The sequence below is a fragment of the Cervus canadensis genome, chromosome 30 (assembly GCF_019320065.1).
Source record: "Cervus canadensis isolate Bull #8, Minnesota chromosome 30, ASM1932006v1, whole genome shotgun sequence".
Classification (NCBI taxonomy): Eukaryota; Metazoa; Chordata; class Mammalia; order Artiodactyla; family Cervidae; genus Cervus; species Cervus canadensis.
In genome coordinates this window covers 22,468,008-22,487,427 of record NC_057415.1, presented here as the reverse complement: position 1 = coordinate 22,487,427, position 19,420 = coordinate 22,468,008, and the positions used below count along the sequence as shown (strand labels likewise).

The following is a 19,420-nucleotide window of genomic DNA, read 5'->3' as shown; positions in this document are numbered from 1 at the left end:
GCCAGACCCTAGTTGAAGGCAAATAAGATTTTATTCATACTACTGCAATAAGGAGAAAGAGTTGAGCTCAATTCCTAAGGCAGGGACAAGTGGGGATTTATGGCTAAGAAAGGGGAGTCTGTCAGTCAGTCAGTTCAGTTGCTCAGTCGTGTCCGATGAACCACAGCATGCCAGGCCTCCCTGTCCACCACCAAGAGTTATCAAATGGAAAACTACTGAGAGGAGACATCAAGGGTGAGATGCCCTTGTTAAATCTACTTAGGATTCTTGCTGAAGGCAGGCCAGAGTCGTCAGTCCAGGGGTGAGGGATGACTTAGCAGGATTCTTGGAGAGGACTGGCTGAGGCAGGCCGATGATGGGCCCTGAATGAAACCACAGAACACATCTCAGAGCTCAGAGGCTCTCATGTTCTTTATGTTTCAGCGTGGAAAGAATTCAGGGAGAGGCAAAGTGATAGATAAGAAGTGATTTATTTGAGGGGATATATGTATACCTATGCCTGATTCATGTTGAAGTTTGACAGAAAACAACAAAATTCTGTAAAGCAATTGTCCTTCAATTAAAAATACAATAGTTTTTTTTTTTTTTAAAAGAAGTGATTTGTATAAGATGCTTGTGAAGGATACACATGGGCAGGTAAAAGGGCTCTGCTCTGAGAATTTAGTAGGCTACAATTTTACAATCAAAGGAAAAGTGGGATGGGGGAGAAGACCACCTCTTCTTCATTCTTTTTAAAAATCAATCAGTTAATTAACTTCTGGCTATGTTGGGTCTTCGCTGCTGTGTGGGCTTTTCTCTAGTTGTGGCAAGTAGGGGCTACTCTCTAGTTGCGGTACGTGGTCTTCTCATTACAGTGGTGTCTCTTGTTGCAGAACACGGGCTCGAGGGTGTGTGGGCTTCAGTATTTGTGGCACATGGGCTCACAAGGATGGCTCCCAGGCTCTAGAACACTGGCTTAGTAGCTGTGATGCAGGGTTTAGTTGCTCCAGGGCAGGTGGGATCTTCCAGGACCAGGGATTGAACCCATGTCTCCTGTGCTGACAGGTGGATTCTTTACCACTGAGCCACGAGGAAAGCCCGCTCATTCTTTTTAAAAAGTATTCATCTATTGACTTGGCTGCCACAAGTCTTAACTGCAGTATTTGGGATCTTTGCTGCATCAAGCAGGATCTTTTGTTGAGGCATGTGGGCTGTCTCCAGTTGTGGTGCATGGGCTTAGTTGCCCTGTGGCACGTGGGATTTCAGTTCCCCAACCAAGGATGGAACCTGTGCCTCCGACACTGCAAGGCAGATTCTTAATCACTGGACCACCAGAGAAGTCCCCTCTTCCTCATTCTTGAATAGACATCAAACTTCCATCATCAGCTTCTCCTCCACCCTGGGTGGTACAGTTTTTTGATCGCTATATAGTCAGACTGGGATTGTCAAGGTGCTATTCAAATCAGCAGAAGGGTGGTAACACATGCTAAAGTATGGTTAATCATCTCAGGCTTCTGCTGAAGGGTCTTCTACTTTGGGATGTCACCTTTCCCCTATATATATATATATATTTTTTAAATTTTTATTTATTTAATTATTGGCTGTTCTGGGTCTTCAATGTTGCAAGAGGGCTTTCTCTAGTTGAGGAGAGCAGGGGTTACTCTATCTTGTTGCGGAGCACAGGCCCTAGGGCACTTCAGTTTCTATAGTTGTGATGCATGGGCTCAATAGTTGTGGCTCTCAGGTGTTACAGCATGAGCTCAGTAGTTGTGGTACATAGGCATAGCTGCCTTGAGGCATGTGGCATCTTCCCAACCCTGGGATCGAACAGTGTCCCCTGCATTGGCAGGCAGATTCTTAACCACTGGACCACAAGGGAAGCCCTATTTTTGTTTTTAGTTCATACACAGATGAACATGTCCTAGGGGTCATTAACTTACTGACCTCAACCAGCAGGATGCAGGTGTCACTGACTTGACGTACAGTTTTGTTGTTAAGCAAGCCTGCTTTGTTTAACAATTTTCTGATTGCTTTCTTGATGATCATTAACTTACAGTGGTCTCTCAAAGCCCCCTAAAGTTCCCCCTCTCTTTATAATTTCCTAGTGGGATTTTTAAACTAGCTATTTGACTATCTTACTCTAGACTTATCATGAGGACAGGCCTGGTGGAAGAGAGGGTTCAGAGGAGCTGGTCTAAAGTTTGATCGAGGAAAGCCTTTAACAGAACCGAAGTTATCAGACAGGGGACAATGCAGAAAATGTTGCCCTTAAATTCAGGTGGTAAATGGATAATAAGGTAGAGTATGTGAACAGTAAACTATTTTTAGAGTAATGGCAGGGGTCTGGGAGAGGGGGCAGGGGAGGGAGGCAGGTGTGAGGAGGCCCTCATGGAGCTGCTCTCAAGCATCAGGAGTAAGAATGTTGCTCAGTTCCGCTGAGATTACCCAGGACACATAAAGCTGGTTAGCAGAGGCCAGCAATCCAGCCACCCTTTGATGCCCTGGAAGGAAGTCAGGTATGAACGGACGCTGCGTGTCCCAGCTGGGGTTAGTCACCTTATCCTGTTTCCAGGACTCCGTTTATGGCTGTTCTTGTGCTCAGTGGAGGAAAAGCGGTAGGAGACTTGGTTCCAGAAGAGGCAAGGAGGGGGTCCTGGGCTTCCTCTCATAGCAGCGCAGTCCTCTCCCACCTTAAGGACCAGCCAGTGCGATGGGTCAGAAGCAAATGACACAGGATCATGGCTCAGGAGGGGCCTTGGGAAAGTCCCTTCACAGGCTGGTTGAGAACACCCAGCAGATGCAGAGCTGGAGGGGAGCTGAGCTGTGCCTATGTTCCTCTTGAGGGGGTTCTTGAGGGCAGGGTCCCCAGCTTACACACACACACACACACACACTCAGAGCAGTCACAGGAGGAGGGTCCCTAGGTGCGGAGAGGTGCTGGCTTGCTGTTCTCCCTAGGATTTCTCTTCCCTGGAGGGCTGTGCCCCTTTCACCATGATAACTGAGTGGGCTGTGCTCCCAGGAAGGGACATCTACCCCTCCACTAGCACTCGGAGGGCACACAATACTTATACCAAAAATCGGGAATTTGTCCGTGGGCAGGTGGCATCACCACTAAAAGGAATGTTCCCTACTTTCCCAGCTGTGGTGATAAACGAAGACAAGCCAAACAGATGAAAATACAGTCTTCACGATATTTAGTTTCGCTACATTCATCCTAGTTCTGAGTTTTAAGAAATGTCAGGGACCTGTACATGCAAGATTTATAGTGCTTGTTGTTCCTCTCCATTTCCACCCCCCACCCCCACCCCCACCCCCCAACGTTTCGCCTATAAATCCCCACTTCTTCCAAGAGGACAGTAGTGAAACAGGGCTTTGGCAGCACTCTTCATGGAACAGGATCAACCCTCGGACAGAATTTCCCTTGGCCCTGGCTCTGCCAAGCGCACGTACACGACCAACCGAGGAGGTGGGGCTCGTAGTGAAAACTGTCTGCACGTTTTCGTCCCATTTCCCTGGGAAGCGCGTGGCTGGGGACAGCGTGTGGCTGGAGGAAGTTCATCTGCGGGCGACCCCGCCTTCACCATCCGCGCTTCCTTCCCCTTCTCGCACCGTCGCAAGGGCTCTGTTTTCCTCATTCACCTTGTTTTTTTTTCCTCTTGTCCCCGCGGGAACGTAAGCACCGAGAGGCAGGAGGCGAATCGGGACTCAGAACGAGAGGAGCTCGGGCGGCGTCCAACGGCAGGGTGGGATCCTGTCCTTACATGTTTGATGTTTTGCTCATCACAAACTTTTTTGCATTAACATGAGAATACTATTTAAATTGACCACTGAATTTTTTTTTTTTTGGCGCTAAATCTTTTAAAATGAGCCCCGCGTGGAAGACTCACCCATCCCGGGCAGGAAGTTGAACTGTTTTGCTCGCGACTGAATCCCAGTGCCGGGCACAGTAATACTCTGGTTCTCCGAAGAAAACATCCTTTAAGAACCGCCCCTAATTTCTTGCAGGGACCCTCTCTGCCAGGGCGCAGTGCTTCGGGGGCAAACCCCGGGAAAGAACAGGGCCCAGGTCTCCCCAACGCCGGATCCCTGCCCGCTACAGATCGAACCGCTCTTACCTTTCCTCGCTGGTGGGACCCCTGGGACAGGTGGGGAGGGACTGAGCGCCGAGTGGGGCGAGCGCCCCGGGGACTTAGGGCGAGGGCGCGGCGGGCAGGGCCCAGGGGAAGGTGCGGAGGGGGAGGGCATGCGAGGGCGGCGGAGAAGAGAGCGTGGCCCAGGAGCGCGGAGGCGGCGAGCGGCGCGGGACAGAGAGCTGCGCAGGTGGGTGGGACGTGCAGAGGGTCGCGGAGGAAGGCGTGGGGCGGGGCGCCGAGGCAGGAGGGGGCGGTGCCGAGGCAGGAGGGGGCGGGGCGGGGCAGGAGGGGGCGGGGCGGGGCGGCTCGTTCCCTGGAGGCCGGTTCTGTGCTTGTTGGTGCTACGGCCGCTACACCAGGGGTCGCGGGTGTCTGTGAGTGTTCCCCCTCAACCCAGCGCGGACGCCCCTGCTCCCTCCGGAGGCCGAGGCTCAGGCTGGTGCCGAGGTCCGGGCGCCCGGCGGTGCGAAGGGAGCCAGACATCGCTGCCCGCCCGCAGGTGACCGTTCGCCTGCAAGGGATCAGCCACCTGCGTTCATTCACCCTTGTCCGCTCCTCCGCTAGTATCCGTGCCCCGCGCTCACCGCCCCGCCTCTCCCCTCGGGTGTCCTTGTGCCGCAGGTGTCCCCGCGCCCGGCCATGGTGGACGTGCTGGGCGGGCGGCTCCTGGTGACCTGCGACGGCGCGTGGGTGGAGGCCGAGGCGGCGCTGCAGAACAAGGTGGTGGCGCTCTACTTCGCCGCGGGCCGGTGCGCGCCCAGCCGAGACTTCACGCCGCTGCTCTGCGACTTCTACGAGGAGCTCGTGGACGAGGCGCGGCCGCCCGCGCCCTTCGCGGTGGTCTTCGTGTCCGCCGACGGCAGCGCGCAGGAAATGCTGGAATTCATGCAGGAGCTTCACGGCGCCTGGCTGGCGCTGCCCTTCCACGACCCCTACCGGCAGTGAGTGGAGACCGTGTGTGTGGGGCGTGCTGGGAGCTCCCCCACCAGCCCCCACCCCAGTCCCTCATCCCCGGGCTTCTCCCAACTCGCAGGGCCTCCTCGATAGCCTCCACCCCCACCCCGTCGTGTTTGAGCCTGTTTGCTCTGGCTTCCCAGGGAGGCTCTAGCGTTGGCTGACGGCGAACTTGGTGGGCGCGGACCTGGGTCCACCCTCGTCTTTGGCTCAGTGCGTCTGAGGCTCTGGGAATCTGAATGTATAAGTTCTGGCGATGATTATTCTGCGGCAGGGAGCCCACTCGAGTAATCACAGCCCTGAGGTGCTGCACCCTACTAGCAGGAGGGCTTCCCAGGTGCCTCAGCTGTAAAGAATCTGCCTGCCAATGCAGGAGACACAATCGCCGCAGGTTCCATCTCTGGGTCGGGAAGATCCCCTGGAGGAGGAAATGGCAACCCACTCCAGTATTCTTGCCTGGAGAATCCCATGGACAGAGGAGCCTGGCGGGCTATAGGCCCTATGGTCCTCAAAGATTCGGACACAGCATTGAGCACACTGGCACTGCATAGGAAAGACACCTACCCTTATCCGGAGAGTAGGAGAGGGAGATCCAGAATGGATGCTCAGGTCAGAACTGGAGACTATGGGTGGACCACCCTGTCCCAGCAGCGTGGGCCTGGGTACCAGGTGCTGGGGAGAAGGGTCAGGACTCAAGTCCTGGAGGAAACCTACTGCAAGCCACGTTGCAATTTCAGTTTTGTTGGCAGTGATTGAAATTTCATAAAGGTGTCTTCTGCTCCTATACCTGTAAGAAGAAGCAGCTTCCTGGACTCCTGAGACAGATGTCAGAGGTGACGAAAATCCATGCTCTCTGAAGGGATCTTGCCCCACCCTTGCTTTTAGAAAAATATGTGACATGGATTTCAGAATTTGAGAAAAAACTAGAAATTGACCCTAGTGCTCTATTTTTTTTTTTAATTTAATTTCTTTGCCATTCTGTGTACCATGTGGAATCTGTTTCCCAACCATGGATTGAGCCCACAGCCCCTGCACTAGAAGCTCAGAATCTTAACCACTGTACCACCAGGGAAGTTCCAACCCTGGTGTTCTGTTGGCTGTGGTCATGGGATCTATGGAGGGGAGGAGGAGAAGGTGGGAGGGGGTGTTAGTAAAGAGAGAGGACATAGGAGGACTTTGTGGAGGATTGGAAGAGGGAAGTGGGGCACAGGCACCGATTGTCTGGCATGTTGGGGTCACCTGTGGTGTAGGAGTCCAGACTGAGGTTAATTGTTCTTCACTAAGTGCATTACCCCACCATCCCCTTAACAGATATGGAGGTGAATTTCTGGATTTTTTTTTTTTTATAGCACCATGTAGTACATTTTTCTGGGAGTTAGTATTCAGTTGTGGCGTTCCCCCAAATTAATTATTCTGAAATGGTTTTCCTTCTAGACACTTAAAAATTAAAGCTAACTTTGGAAAGTTCCCTGGAGGAGTAATTTTCCCCAGCACATGCTTTTGCTGATGCCAAGCAAGAGGTGAGGCCCAGGCCCTTCAAGGGAGGTTACCTGCTTTCCAAGGCCTCACTCAAGGCAGGACTAGGGAAAGTCATCCATGATACATCCAAATGACCATGATTTACTTGGTTGAAAGTTCTATGGCTTCACATCTAGTGGTGATTGTAAAAGGAGTTTTGATTTGCTTAGCGTTCAAGTTACACACTGCTTTTGAAAGAATACACTTAGTTTTGAAAGTGACAGTGTTAGTAATCAAGTAAAGAGCTCAGGCCCTGGGCAGAGTCCAGCTGTGGGATCTATTTGTGGGGTGACTGTAGGCAAGGTATTCAATTGCTGAGTATAATGACATGGCACATGATGGATGAGAACTGCACTGATGCATGAATTCAGAGCTATGCCGGCTGGTTGTGTAGCAGCATTTTCTGTGTTGCCCATTTCACAGATGTACTATTGAAGTGCAGAGATGGGTGTCCCTGGCTCTGGAGTCAGTCCTTTCTGAACCAGCTTCCTCTCCCAGGGGACACTGAGCCTCAGCACAGCCTTGCTGCTGGTGGGGATAAGGGTGGGGTTGGGGGGGCTTACAGCACGCTCTCTGCTTCCTGGATTAACTGGTCAAAGGCCCATTTGGTCCACTGCAGGTGCTGAGCTGTTTAGGGCTTGGCATGGGGCTGCACTAGGCCCTGGCCATCTCCGGCTGCCAGCCTCACCTAAGAGAATCTGATCTGGGGGGCAGGGTGGGGTGGGAGGGTGGGAGGCAGCAGTCTGGGGAGAAGTTAGTTCCTGGGGCCTCCCCTTCCCAGATTGAGCTTTGTGAATCCTGTCATTGCAATTTATAAGTTAGGAAATGTGGTATTCTGTGGGAAATTCTTGGAGCTAAGCCCTAAATTTTGCTTATCCCAGCCTGCATTTTGAAATCAGATCGTGAGCAAAAATGGAAGTAACTGCCACCAAGGAGAACTAAAGAATGTAAGAACCCTCCAGGAGGCCTTTTGAGAAGTTCTCAATATATGCAGAGCATGGCATTCTTCTTGGTGCTGTGAGAAGGTGAGGGACCCGGGCTGTCTTTTTTCAGTGGTCCACAGGTGTCATCTGCTGTCCTCTGCTTTTCTGATGACCTGCCTGAGGCTCATGCATGCATGTGTACTAAGTTGCTTCAGTTCGTGTGTGACTCTTTGCGACCCTATAGCCTGCCAGGCGCCTCTGTCCAAGGGACTCTCCCAGGCAAGAATACTGGAGTGGGTAGCCATTCCCTTCTCCAGGGGATCTTCCCAATCCAGGGGTTGAAACCACATCTTTTCCATCTCCTACATTTGCAGATCAGTTCTTTACCACTTGGGAAGGTCCGCCTTAGGCTCAGGAGATGGTAGATCCCACAGAGGCACTCCGCCCCGCTAAACTTACCCTGGGCGTGGCTGGAGGCGGTGATGCTACAGATGCAACTGCAAGAAGAAACTTTCTAGAGCCGCTCACCTCAAGGTTGCTCAGATCTTGGCTGTCCAGTGAAGAGTGCACACAAGACCCGACCCCGAGTGCCACCCTTCTGCCTAGAGAGGCAAATATCTAGTGACGTCCCTATAGCCAGGGGCAGTGGGGGCCCAGGGTAGGCCCTCAGGTCCTGCCCTGATGCCTGTGTGTGCAGCTGGGTGAGAGGTCTCAGCAAGGGGGCAGCATTGAAGACATATTCTGTCCTGTCTTCCCTCCCTTTTTTTATGAGCCAAAGAGCCAAGTAAGGAATAAAGAGAAATCCCTGACTTTGCCAGCAGGAATTTCTGTTGCGTGCTGCCAGGCATGCGAGACCCACTCAGGCCATGTCTCACACATCCCCCTCCAGTATTTGACCCTCACTCATTTTATTTCTTGTTATCTCCTTTATATCTGTGTTCTGGTCAGACTTGACAACTAATATGCCAGAATACTCCATACGCTTTCCCACCTCCAAAGGTCTTACTCATGCGGCATCCTCCAACCCTGGAGCCTCCCACTTCTCTTCCTAGTAGCTCTTCCTTTGTGCCCCTGGGGACACCAGGTGTGTGTCTGAACCCTGAAGCCTATACCCTCCATAGCTCAAGCCAGCGCCACTCCTGTTGGAGTGTATGTGTCTGGTGGGGCGGTGGTCTCTGTAGTCCCAGAGGTTGAACTAGACATTGTTCAGGGCTTGGCACCTGCAGGGCACTTGTTTGATGGATGCTTGAAGCAAGTAGAGAGATTTGCTCGGTAACAGCCTGGCTACCAGTGGCTGAGATGGAAAGAGACTGGAGCCAGAAGTTGCCATGGCAACCCAGAAGCAGTTGTGCCAGGGATAAGGATGCGCTGCTTTAGATGAAGGGAGGGAGCCATTGCTGCAACTGCATGCAGGGTAAGGAGGGAATGGGCTCTCGCATTTCCCTGAAATGGTTAAAATGCTGAGTTATCACTTCATTCTGCCCAGCAACAAGGCTCTTTCCTTTCTGAGGCTTGGTCTACTCTCTCTGAACACAGCTCCCAGAGGAGACAGAGATGACTTCAATGTTCTAGGGTAACACCTGTCACCAGGCAGAGGCTGCCAGGGTGGGGATGTAGGGTCCACACGGTGATTCTTTGAAGAGAAGCTGGAGCAATGAAATGCCTTCAGACCTCCTCCTTATTCCTCGAAGGCCTGCCCAACTCCTGATGTCCCCCTGTTTTCCCTTTTTCCTTCTCAATCTCGATAGAGCTTTTCTCTGTTTTTTAGTCTAAGAACCAGGTTTTGTTTTGTTGCTCACCCCATGTGGGTTCATTTCCTAGTCCAGTGATTTCTGTCTTCTCTCTTCTTTTGCCTTCTTTCTACTTTCTCTGTAATTGCTTCATCATTGTTTTTCTAGTTTCTTGAATTAAATGCAGAACTCATCTATATAGGGGCCTTTTAGTTTTGGACAAGAATATGTAAGATAACTTTCTGTGTCTAATTGTACCTATAGCGTGGGACCCATAGTGTATTCCATATTGCCCTGTTCTAATTATTTTGTAAGTCTGCTTTACAGTTTCATAGATAACATATGGTTATTTAGTTTTTAACTCATTCCAAAAATTATTGCTTGTTGGTTTCCAGTTCCATTATGTTATGGTCTGATTAAACGATCTGCACTGATTATTTGATTATTAAGATCCCTTTATGAGCAACACCATGGCTGGTTTTGTCACCATTTCATAGATGCCTGAAAGCAAGGCATATTTTCTCTGTTGGGTGTAGGTACTGGATTTTTTTTTTCTCCTCAGTTTGAATTAAGATTTGTCTTGGAGCAGGATATCAGAAAGCAGCAGGAAGGAGCTGATGGAGGTGTCACAGGGAAGGTTTGGTAACAGGAAGGTCTCAAATGCATTTTTCTTCCACTCAGGTTCACAACCCTGAAGGCGACAGATAAGGGAAATCAGATTACTGCTAACCTGAGGCCCTGGCAAGCTGGCGGTGGTAACAGGACAGGATTTGCACCCAGCTGTCCTATCTTGAGGGCAATAATCCCTGTGAAGGTTATGGGGAGATTTGCAAAACTAAGAAGGCAGATGTTCCTTTCCCTAAATGAATACAAATAATTTTGTAAAATGGTCACACAAGGGGTTATTTCATGTGACGGTAAAATGTTTCACCCATAATGTTAAGTAGCATGTCCTTGAATTTATAGGGTAGAAAGTCTAGTAAGCCTTTGCTTTTGTCTAAAACTTACGGAATTTTAACTTTTGCCATTATAGGTACCTGATGTATTTAAACCTCTTGAGATGTAGGAAGGATCCAAACTTACTGGGTTACTTGTGAGTTTGAAATTGCACTGTGCCATTTGGCAGCCACTAGCCACATGTGGCTACTTAAATTTAAAATAGACTGAAATAGGGAATTCCCTGGAGGTCTAGTGGTTATGACTTGGTGCTCTTACTTCCATGGCTGGGTTCAATCTCTGGTTGGGGAACTAAGATCTGCAAGCCGCTTGGTACAGCCAAAAAATACATAAACAAACAAATAAATGAACTAAAGCCAAAAATTCAGTTCCTCAGGCTCACCGGCCAGATTTCAAGTGCTCAGTCATCACGGGTGACCGTGGCGATGACCCTGGGCAGCACAGATGCAGAACGGTTCCATCACTAGATGCTCCTCTGGGGCAGTATTGGCTGAGAACCAGCTAGCAGCGAGAAGAGCCCACAGGAATCCTCCGCCCAGCGGGAGGGCTCACCGGGCAGGCAGCGGGCTCAGCTGGCTCCGGGGAGGCGCTGGTCCCTGCAGACGTGCAGCGGCCTGGCCTGGCCCGCGCTGACCCTCGGCCACCCTCTTCTCTCCTACAGCGAGCTGAGGACCAGGTACCACATCACGGCCATCCCCAGGCTTGTGATCCTGAAGCCCAGCGGGGAGGTCATCACCGACAAAGGGCGGAAGCAGATCCGGGAGCGGGGGCTGGCCTGCTTCCAGAACTGGGTGGAGGCCGCCGACATCTTCCAGAATTTCTCCGGTTGAGCTGGGGGCCGGTCTCCGGGGGGCCTGCACCGGTGTGCAGTCACTCCTGATGCTGCAGCTTCCACCCAGCAGAGAAGAAGAGCATGCTGTCTCTCTATGTTGGTGGTTTCTTTCAGAGCAGAGGCACTCATCTGTGATGGAAAGAAAATGTTGCTCAGGGAATGCCCTCCCTCTAGCTTTGTTGCTAGTTATTTTTATTATTCTTAGCGTAGTTTTCTCCACATGAGCTTAAGTGTGTTCACAATGAGCTATTGCAAATCTATGCAAAACATGTATTTATACAAGCTCTTCAGGTAAAATGGCATATTTATTGGTACATTTTTCTGGAGATGTCTTTATTTTATTTTCCTTTAATTTTTTTTTTTTTTATTGAAGGATAATTGCTTTACAGAATTTTCTCGTTTTCTGTCAAACCTCAACATGAATGAGCCATAGGTATACATATATCCCTTCCCTTTTGAACCTGCCTCCCATGGAACCTTACATTACCATATGTAAAATAGAGAGCCAATGGGAATTTGCTGTATGGCTCAGGAAACTCAAACAGGAGCTCTGGATCAACCTAGAGGGGTGGGATGGGGAGGGAGATGGGAGGGAGGTTCAAAAGAGATGTCTTTATTTTAATGATACATTCTCATGACTGTATTTATTACTAAAATTTGCACAGTCTGTTTGCTTTAATAAACACACCTATCTGCAGCTGGAGTCTTCCAATTTCCTTCTTTCTCCTGGCAAACCAAGTGTCCTTATGAGGAAAGTGAAGCACTCGAGAAATTCCATTTTCAAGCACTTTGTTTTGTTTTTCAAAGGGATAGTTTTTAATTACAGGTCTTCTTGGGAATTCTTCTTCTCTTTGTTTTCTTACACTTACTTTTAGTAGCATCATATCTTAGAAAGAAAAGAAAATTTCAAGGCTGCATACTCATATCTTCAAGATCAAATCTCCCCATCTTCTAAAAGGTGCTGATTAATCCAGGTAGACAAAAGTTCACACACAATCTTTCGTTTTTTAAATTTCTATTGAAATGTAGTTGATTTACAATGTTGGGTTAGTTTCAGGTGTACAACAGAGTGATTCATTTATACATCAGTCAGTTTCAGTTCAGTCGCTCAGTCATGTCTGACTCTTTGTGACCCCATGAACTGCAGCACACCAGGCCTCCCTGTCCATCACCAACTCCCAGAGTCCACCCAAACCCATGTCCATTGTGTCGGTGATACCATCCAACTATCTCATCTGCTGTCGTCCCCTTATCCTCCTGCCCCCAATCCCTCCCAGCATCAGGGTCTTTTCCAATGAGTCAGCTCTCCACATCAGGTGGCCAAAGTATTGGAGTTTCAGCTTCAACATCAGTCCTTCCAATGAACACCCAGGACTGATCTCCTTTAGGATGGACTGATTGGATCTCCTTGCAGTCCAAGGGATTCTCAAGAGTCTTCTCCAACACCACAGTTCAAAAGCATCAGTTCTTCAGTGCTCAGCCTTCTTTACAGTCCAACTCTCACATCCATACATGACTACTGGAAAAAAACATAGCCTTGACTAGACAGACATTTGTGTACAAAGTAATGTCTCTGCTTTTCAATATGCTATCTAGGTTGGTCATAACTTTCCTTCCAAGGAGTAAGCGTCTTTTAATTTCATGGCTGCAATCACCATCTGCAGTGATTTTGGAGCCCAGGAAAATAAAGTCAGCCACTGTTTGCATTGTTTCCCCATCTATTTGCCATGAAGTGATGGGTCCAGATGCCATGATCTTAGTTTTCTGAAAGTTGAGCTTTAAGCCAACTTTCTCACTCTCCTCTTTCCCTTTCATCAAGAGGCTCTTTAGTTCTTCTTCCCTTTCTGCCATAAGGGTGGTGTCATCTGCATATCTGAGGTTGTTGATATTTCTCCCGGCAATCTTGATTCCAGCTTGTGCTTCCTCCAGCCCAGCGTTATGTGCATTCTTTTTTAACATTCTTTTCCCTTATAGGTTATTATAAGATACTGAGCAGAATTCCCTGTGCCGTTCAGTGGGTCCTTGTTGGCCATCTATTTTACACGCAGTTGTGTGTGTCTTTGCTGACAACAGAAGGGGTGTGTGCAGTGCCTGCCTGCTGGAGGTGGCCAGCCGTGATCTGATCCACATGATTGGAATCGTGAAATACCAGGCTCTCACCTCTAGCCCGGTTCCCATCTGCCAACTCACTTGGCTCACTGGGTCTCTCACCGGGAATCTGGAGCAAAGCTGTCCCTTGTAGGACCCAGGAACCCCCACACTCCCTAAGGAGGCCCTCTGTGGAGCAATGCTGGGCGAAGTGAAGACGGCTGCTGGGCTGCTCAGGTAACCCAGGATGTGAGAGCTGAATCCAAGAGGGTGAGGCTGTGTCACTGGCTTAATTGTATCAGGGCCAGGGAGCTCCATGGCACAGTCACCTTGATGTGCTCTCCTGCCCGTCAGTCAAGTTCCCCATGGGTTTACTGAAGACGTATTTGATGAAGCTAACCTGGTCATTATTTGCCCCAGAAATAAAGCATAGAAGTGCAGTTTTCTTCTCAAAACAAAAGACGGCATATTTCACTTAATTTTGGTATTTTCCCCAGTACCATAGTGTTAGCTACTCTCTTTACCATATCACATGGTTACCACTTGATCTTATTCAAAAGGCTGAGAAGCAGAGACATCACTTTGCCAAGGAAGGTCCATCTAGTCAAAGCTATGATTTTTCCAATAGTCATATACAGATATGAGAGTTGGACCATAAAGAAGGTTGAGCACTGAAGTATTAATGCTTTTGAACTGTGATGCTGGAGAAGACTCTTGAGAGTCCCTTGGACAGCAAAGAGATCAAACCAGTCAATCTTAAAGGAAATCATCCCTGAATATTCATTGGAAGGAGTGATGCTGAAGCTGAAGCTCCAATACTTTGGCCATCTGATGCGAAGAGCAGATTCATTGGAAAAGACCGTGATGCAGGAAAAGATTGAAGGCAAGAGGAGACAGGGGCAACAGAGGATAAGATGGTTGGATGGCATCACTTACTCAGTGAACATGAATTTGAGCAAATTCTGGGAGATGGTGAAGGACAGGGAAACCTGGTGTGCTGCAGTCCATCTGATCGCAGAGATTCGTACATGACTGAACGACTGAACAGCGACAACAGTGGTTACCACTGCTTTTTTGTGATGAAACCATTTAAGATTGGATTATAGTAATTCAAATTATGCATTTTGGGGTGTGTGTGTGTGTGGGCATCTCTTGTAGGTGTAACATCCTGGTGGGTGGGTGCACACATATGCATGCATGTTTGTGTGTGTGTGTGTGTGTGTGTGTGTGTGTGTGTGTGTGTGTGTGTGTATGTATGTGTTAATCATAACCAGACTTCTTAAAAAGTGTAGCTAAGTTCCGCCTGGTAAACATGCTCATTAGTTGCCATGACGGAGCCCAAGCACTGTGCTTACCCCTGAGGCTGGAGCATCACATTGCTTTCAGCTTGGGAGCTGCATGGGGCTGTGTGTGTGGTGAGCATTCAGCACCTCAGGGGAGGGAGGGGTCCCAGCAGAGGCCACCCCACAGCTGCACCAAAGTAGTATATTGGGGGTTAGGATTTCCACATGTAAATTTTAGGGGCACACAAATATTCAGACCACAGTAGTGGCTCTACCCTAGTCCTGCATTCCATTGAAATTCCTGGGTCTCTGTGTGTATGCTGATTTTACAGAAGCCCTGCTATACGAGATGTCTGTCTACTAAATTTTTTGAAATCATTTACACTGAGCCTATAGTTGTGGCATCTTTTCTCACACCTGGGCTGCCCGATAATCAGGAACTATTAGCTGCAGGCTGGGGAGCCACTCAATTCTGCGCAGAACCATGTGCAAATCCCAGGAGGTCTCCACAGCAATTTCACTTGAGAAAGATGTTGCTTATTGTGTGCTTGTGTGGGGAAGCCACTGGGGGAACATGTGGACACACACATACAACACACAAACACCACACCACATATACACCACATACATTTCACACACTTTACATACACCATCCGGACACATACCACACACACACACACCACACACACATGTACACCAGTCATGCACAATATCACACATACTATACCACACCACATGCACGTACTACACATCACACAGACACACCACACACTCACCATAAACAGCACACAAACACCACACACACACAAAGCATACCGCATATACACCACAGACACACACACTACACACCACATGCAAACAAATCACATGCAAACACCACATACTACACACAGAGACATACCACACACACACACACTATGTTCACACCACACACACCACAAACACACATACCATACTCACATCACGTTTGTTTTCTGCGTCTTTCTGTCCTCCCTTCCTTCCTCTCCTTCTTTCATAGTGTTTTGTTCTAGTTCCATGAAAGCAGGATCTTCCTATCTCTTCACAGGACACTGATGGGGTTTGGGGGACCAGATGGAACCCCAGTGGGCTTGCTAACTTTGCGCTCCCCTTAGAGTGATCTTCCTGGGCCATTTTGTCAGGGAGACTTTCCTCCTGGGCTGGTCACATTGATCAGGTAACACCCTCCCATCCCCACTGGCAGGAGAGGACTGGGGGCTGGCAGGGAGAACACACTTTCCCCTGATTTCCTGGAGTTCACTTCAGCACCCCGCCTTCAGCTGTGTCTCTCCCACCACGAAAGACCTCTGGGTGAGGTCGGACACCCAGGGTAACGGTGCAGAGGTAATCTGTTGTTGTGTTAGTCCCTCAGTCATGTCCGACTCTGTGACCCCATGACCCCATGACCCTATGACCCCATCCTCTGTCCATGGAATTCTCCAGGCAAAAATACTAGAGTGGGTTGCCATCCCCTTCTCCATAGGATCTTCCCAACCCAGGGATCAAGCCAGTGTTTCCTGCAGGCAGATTCTTTACCATATGAGCCACCAGGGAAGGGAATCTAGGTCTGATTTCATGTACAGACCCCAGTCCTCACGGGCACTTGTGTGTCCACCTCAAGGGGTTTCTGGAGCTGCCAGGTCTTAGGTCTTCAGGATTCCTGCCTAAAAGCAGTAGATTCTTGCTTCCCCAGGGCTGGCCAGGATCCTCTGTGTGTGTGTGTGTGTGTGTATGTGTATGTGTGTGTGTGTGCCTGTAGAGGCAGCCACCACCCCTGTCACTTTTAGAGCTTCCAAACATTTCTTGTTCCCTCTTTGTTTTCCCATCATTTAAAAAACCCCTTCGTTGTCATTTTAATGACTCTGTCAAGGAGTGAAATTATATGCAGGTGTTCAAAATGCCTGTTTGCCTCAGAGTTGAGAAGTGTCCATTTTAAGTTTGTGATGCCACCAGGATTATCTCTTTGAAATTTTTATTGGATTTAGTGAACTGACAAAATGCTGTATAAATCTAGCTTTCTGCTTTCAACATGAATTTCTAAGTTTGACAATGTCTCCACAGTTGTAATTGCATGTCCAGCATTACTTCTACAACACCTCTATGCCTTTGCCATTGAAGCATGAGAATGAAAACACTTGTGCCTGGTTGGACCCAGATGCTTCACACCATGCATAGGAGCAGTGATGATGTGCCCTGGGTTAGGATCTAAAAGGATGATTTTAATCCAGGTGCAGCTAGATGTGAATTTTAGGTCTAAAAATCCTGGATGAAAGCTCTCTACTCCATATGGAAGCCATCTGTAATCCAGTATCCTGTAGGCACAGACTCTCCTTCAAAGAACAACTGCTTGTAGGCAATAGTAATTAAAAAGGAGGGGACTTCACTGGTGGTCCAGTGGCTAAGGCTCTATGCTCCCAATGTACGGGACCGGGGGTCAATCACTGGTCAGGGAACTAGATTCTGCATGCTACAGCTAAGAGTTCATCTCAACTAAAAAGATCCCACATGCTGCAATGAAGATCCAAGGTCTAGCATGCTGCAAAGAAGACCCGGCATGTGGTGGTGGTGGTTTAGTCATTAAGTCATGTTTGGGACCCCATGGACTGTAGCCTGCCAGGTTCCTCTGTCCATGGGGATTTCCCAGGCAAAAATACTGGAGTGGGTTGCCATTCTCTTCTCCTGGGGATTCTCCAAACCCAGGGATCAAACCCAGGTCTTCCGCATTACAGGAGGATTCTTTACTGACTGAGCTATCAGGGAAACCTGACCAGGCTCAGGCAAATAAATAAATAAATATTAAAAAGAAAAGAAATGAAAAGGAATGCCACTTGTTTCTGACATCATTGAAAAGTAACTAAGGAGATCCTTCCTAAAGTCCCAAACTACACATGGAAAATTCGCCCTGCCTCTGCTCCCCAAGTGAAGTGAAGTGAAGTGAAGTCACTCAGTCGTGTCCGACTCTTTGTGACCCCATGGACTGCAGCCTACTAGGCTCTTCCCTCCAAAATCTCCTGTCCACTCCCCCACCTCTGGTTCCCCGTAGCTCTGCTCTCTCCCTCTCAGTTTCATATGGTCTGTCTCTGGTTCCATTTGCATCGCCTTCCTTGTTCTCCAGATTCTGCCTTTCCTCACTTGGGATCTCTGCTGACCTGAAGGACTCCTGGTGGCTGTAGGAAGTGGTGAATTTACAGGGTACAGAGAATATTCTCTCTTTGGCTGTGGAATAACAGAGAGAAGGCTGGCTAGGGACGTGGCGAAACATGTCTCTCTCATACATTGTATATAATACATCTCTTGTTATTCCAGGTAAATGTAAATCCCTGGGTTAAAGTCTTAAGATCTGAGGGTTAGTATTCTCAGTGACTGGGTAGAAGATAAATTACTTTCTTGCTTTCCTTTTAATGACAAAGAGTCATTATCTTTAGTCTCTTTCCCTTACGTAGGTATCACGATAATTTTATTTGTTACATATAAGCAGCTTTGGTTTGGGGGTCAGATGCATATACTGATACAAGGTTTTGGATATTAACCAATACATTCATTCATCCATTCATTCAACAAGCATCTGGGGCTCGCCAGGCATCTAGGCTGGCAGACATTAATTGTGTCATTAAATGGTCTGTGACAGAGCGTGGGGATCTCAGGCAGGGTTTAGGCTCAGAGGTGAGAGAAGAGGGTGGAGCTAGTGAACCTGGCAAGGACAGCTGCTCACCTGACATGACAGCCTTTCAATCAGGACCTCAGAGAGCGGGTCTGAGGCTGTTCCCGGGGTGTGATTACTTCTCAACGTGAGTGATGACCATCTGTTGTGAGTCGGACGGGAGAATCTCTCTGCAGGGAAGGCAGTCATCCAGGAGCATTTCTGTACTGCAGGGCCCTGGAGGTGATGGCATATCACAGCATTCCTTGAAGGACAGCGGATGCACCCAGGACGGCGCCCTGCGTGTTTCTCTTTCCCTCTGTGGGCAGACTTTGCTCCATGACATTTTCTCCAAGACAGATTCACCAGGCATCCTTTGTCAGTCCCAGGTTGACAGGACAAGGGGGACAGGCTGGGGATTTTCTGGGTTCATCATTTTGTGGCAAAAGGTGTGTGAGGCTTTGAGACTGCAGGAGAAGGGAGGCCACATTAAAAAAAAATTATTTATTTATTTGACTGTGTTGGGTCTTAGCTGCAGCAGTAGGATCTTTTGTGAACTCTTAGTTGCGGCATGTGGGATCTAGTTCCCTGGCGAGGGATAGAACCTGGACCCCCTGGATTGGGAGTGTGAATCCTTAGCCACTGGACCACCAGGGAAGTCCCGAGAGGCAACATTTTTAATTGCAATGAATATCTTTGCAGGCTGCGTTTTTGTGTATCTCAGCTGACAAGGCTCCTCTTTCCTCTTCCCTCTCCCAGCTTCAAAAGAGACCCAAGAAACCGCAGGCTTAGGTGTCTCCCCTTCCAGGTGGGTGTCAGACAGAGCTCCCTTCAAGAGCCTCTGCGGTGAGGTTCCTGGCTCTGTGGCTGCTTGCATCAGGATTTCTCGAGCACTTACACTGTGAGAATGTTCTTAAAGCTGATTATACAGACAAATATATACACAAACAAACCATGTTTGCTGTCATAGTTCCTCCCAATTTGTGGAATCAGTGGGTTAGAAGTGCTTTTCCTCTTTCCCTGTGTGCAGGTGGGAAGAGTCTGACTAATAACCTGAGATGAGGGGGGACACCCAGCCCCAGAGTGTCCACCTTATTCCAAAACAGACCCCAGTTGGTTGTGTGGTTATAGATGCACTTTGAAGCCTCACCCACTCACCCATCTGCTTCAGCAAATACGCTCTGAGTTTTCCAACAAGCACAGACGACCCAGAAACAATGGGGGAGGAGAGGAGAGGGTCCAGCCAGCCTCACAGCAACCTCTTTCCATTCAGGACCCTCAGCTCTCCTGTGCTGCCCACCTTAGCTGGGCTCTGGGGTGTAGGACAAGGAGCTGGAAGGCCTCTTCTTGGGGCCAGACAGG

General features: G+C 49.0%; 1 protein-coding gene and 1 long non-coding RNA gene across 5 annotated transcripts; one reads left to right on the top strand and one right to left on the bottom strand.

Annotated features, from left to right (window-relative positions):
• The first annotated feature begins 3,690 nt into the window (after nucleotides 1-3,690).
• On the top strand, nucleotides 3,691-11,340 carry NXNL2 (nucleoredoxin like 2). Of its 4 annotated transcripts, none has more exons than XM_043453834.1 (3): nucleotides 3,691-3,725; nucleotides 4,737-5,056; nucleotides 10,859-11,340. In XM_043453834.1, the coding sequence occupies exons 2-3, from the start codon at nucleotides 4,755-4,757 to the stop codon at nucleotides 11,025-11,027; spliced, it is 471 nt and encodes a 156-aa protein (XP_043309769.1). In that variant the 5' UTR covers nucleotides 3,691-3,725; nucleotides 4,737-4,754; the 3' UTR covers nucleotides 11,028-11,340. The 4 variants fall into 4 exon arrangements, with proteins under 4 accessions (XP_043309769.1, XP_043309767.1, XP_043309766.1 ...); XM_043453832.1 differs by lacking the exon at nucleotides 3,691-3,725 and adding an exon at nucleotides 3,782-4,302; XM_043453831.1 differs by lacking the exon at nucleotides 3,691-3,725 and adding an exon at nucleotides 4,387-4,614.
• Nucleotides 11,341-14,793: 3,453 nt separating this feature from the next.
• On the bottom strand, nucleotides 14,794-18,725 carry LOC122431747. Its single transcript, XR_006266618.1, has 3 exons — nucleotides 18,617-18,725; nucleotides 17,128-17,133; nucleotides 14,794-14,805 (listed from the first exon to the last, which is right to left on the bottom strand). It is a non-coding gene; the product is annotated as an uncharacterized LOC122431747 (long non-coding RNA).
• Nucleotides 18,726-19,420: the final 695 nt, after the last annotated feature.